The sequence below is a fragment of the Lacerta agilis genome, chromosome 9 (genome assembly GCF_009819535.1).
Source record: "Lacerta agilis isolate rLacAgi1 chromosome 9, rLacAgi1.pri, whole genome shotgun sequence".
In the NCBI taxonomy this organism is placed as follows: domain Eukaryota; kingdom Metazoa; phylum Chordata; class Lepidosauria; order Squamata; family Lacertidae; genus Lacerta; species Lacerta agilis.
This window is the reverse complement of record NC_046320.1, coordinates 8,640,145-8,641,141: the sequence shown is the minus strand read 5'-3', so window position 1 is coordinate 8,641,141 and position 997 is coordinate 8,640,145. Positions and strand designations below refer to the sequence as shown.

The following is a 997-nucleotide window of genomic DNA, read 5'->3' as shown; positions in this document are numbered from 1 at the left end:
TAACATGGGTCAGAGGCACCATCACGATGAACCAGAAGCTGCTGGATGAAAATTGACTCATGGTCAATGGTGACAGAAATGCCATGGAATGGCAGGAAGTTGCTGTTTCTGCAGTTGCTGTTTCTGCAGTTACGAGAAAGATAACAGTGGGCACCACCAAATTCCCACTTGGCTTTACAGACACCAGGGCTGCTGGGTTGACTGATACAAGTAAAGGACAAAATCTAGGTGTTTATCAGAATTTAGTAAAACCCCACCATTTACAGTGGTTTTCCAGTCCTAAAGGTTCAGCAAGGTCAAATCAGGAGGATTTCACATCCATCACGTAGTAGTGATACATCAATCCCAAGACTAGGGCTCCTAAAACAGGGATGAGCCCGACTGTCCAGAACTTGATTCTTTAGATGGAGACTTGTTTGGAACCCTGGAGGCATTAGGATTATGGTCACATGGATGAACCTCTCCTATAAGGTATTGGTCGAGCATCTCTTGGGCATCCAAGATAAGTGTCCAATATCTTCAAAGTTCTCAGTGGCATCTCTACCAGCTTGTTTGAGCAGAACCTCCTTTCCATCTGGATGCTCGCTGTGGAAGCAGGTGATGTCATAGATGCGTCCGCTGATGACCAACCAGGTCTCCTTGTCGGTGTTTTGCTTTGCCACTTCGTCCAGGGTGAAGACGGGCCCCCTTTCGCGGGGCTGCGGCACATCCCTGCCGCTTCCATGCTCCTTCATTAACCCCATTCAGACTTGCCCACCTCAACTGAAGGGGATTCTTGGGCTTCCACCAAGGATGGTGGAAGTTGTTGCCCAACAACATCTGTAGCCCCAAGATATACAGACGTTGGGAAGTATTGGATAGGCATTAGGTTGCTTTAATTAAGGGATACATACTCCCACCATCCTTGAAATTAAATAATAATAAAAAGTTCTGCATAAATGTTGGGAGTAAGTTCATAAGTTTAAGAAAAAAGCTGGAGGACCAACTTTATGCCTAG

The 997-nt window shown here is 46.0% G+C and overlaps 1 protein-coding gene across 1 annotated transcript; it reads right to left on the bottom strand.

Moving 5' to 3' along the window:
• Positions 1–280: 280 nt before the first annotated feature.
• Positions 281–743, bottom strand: LOC117053161 (cytochrome b5-like). Its single transcript, XM_033160710.1, is given in 3 exon segments — positions 281–390; positions 393–504; positions 507–743. Coding segments are annotated over 3 exon segments (438 nt in total). The 3' UTR covers positions 281–301.
• Between the last annotated feature and the right edge of the window lie 254 nt (positions 744–997).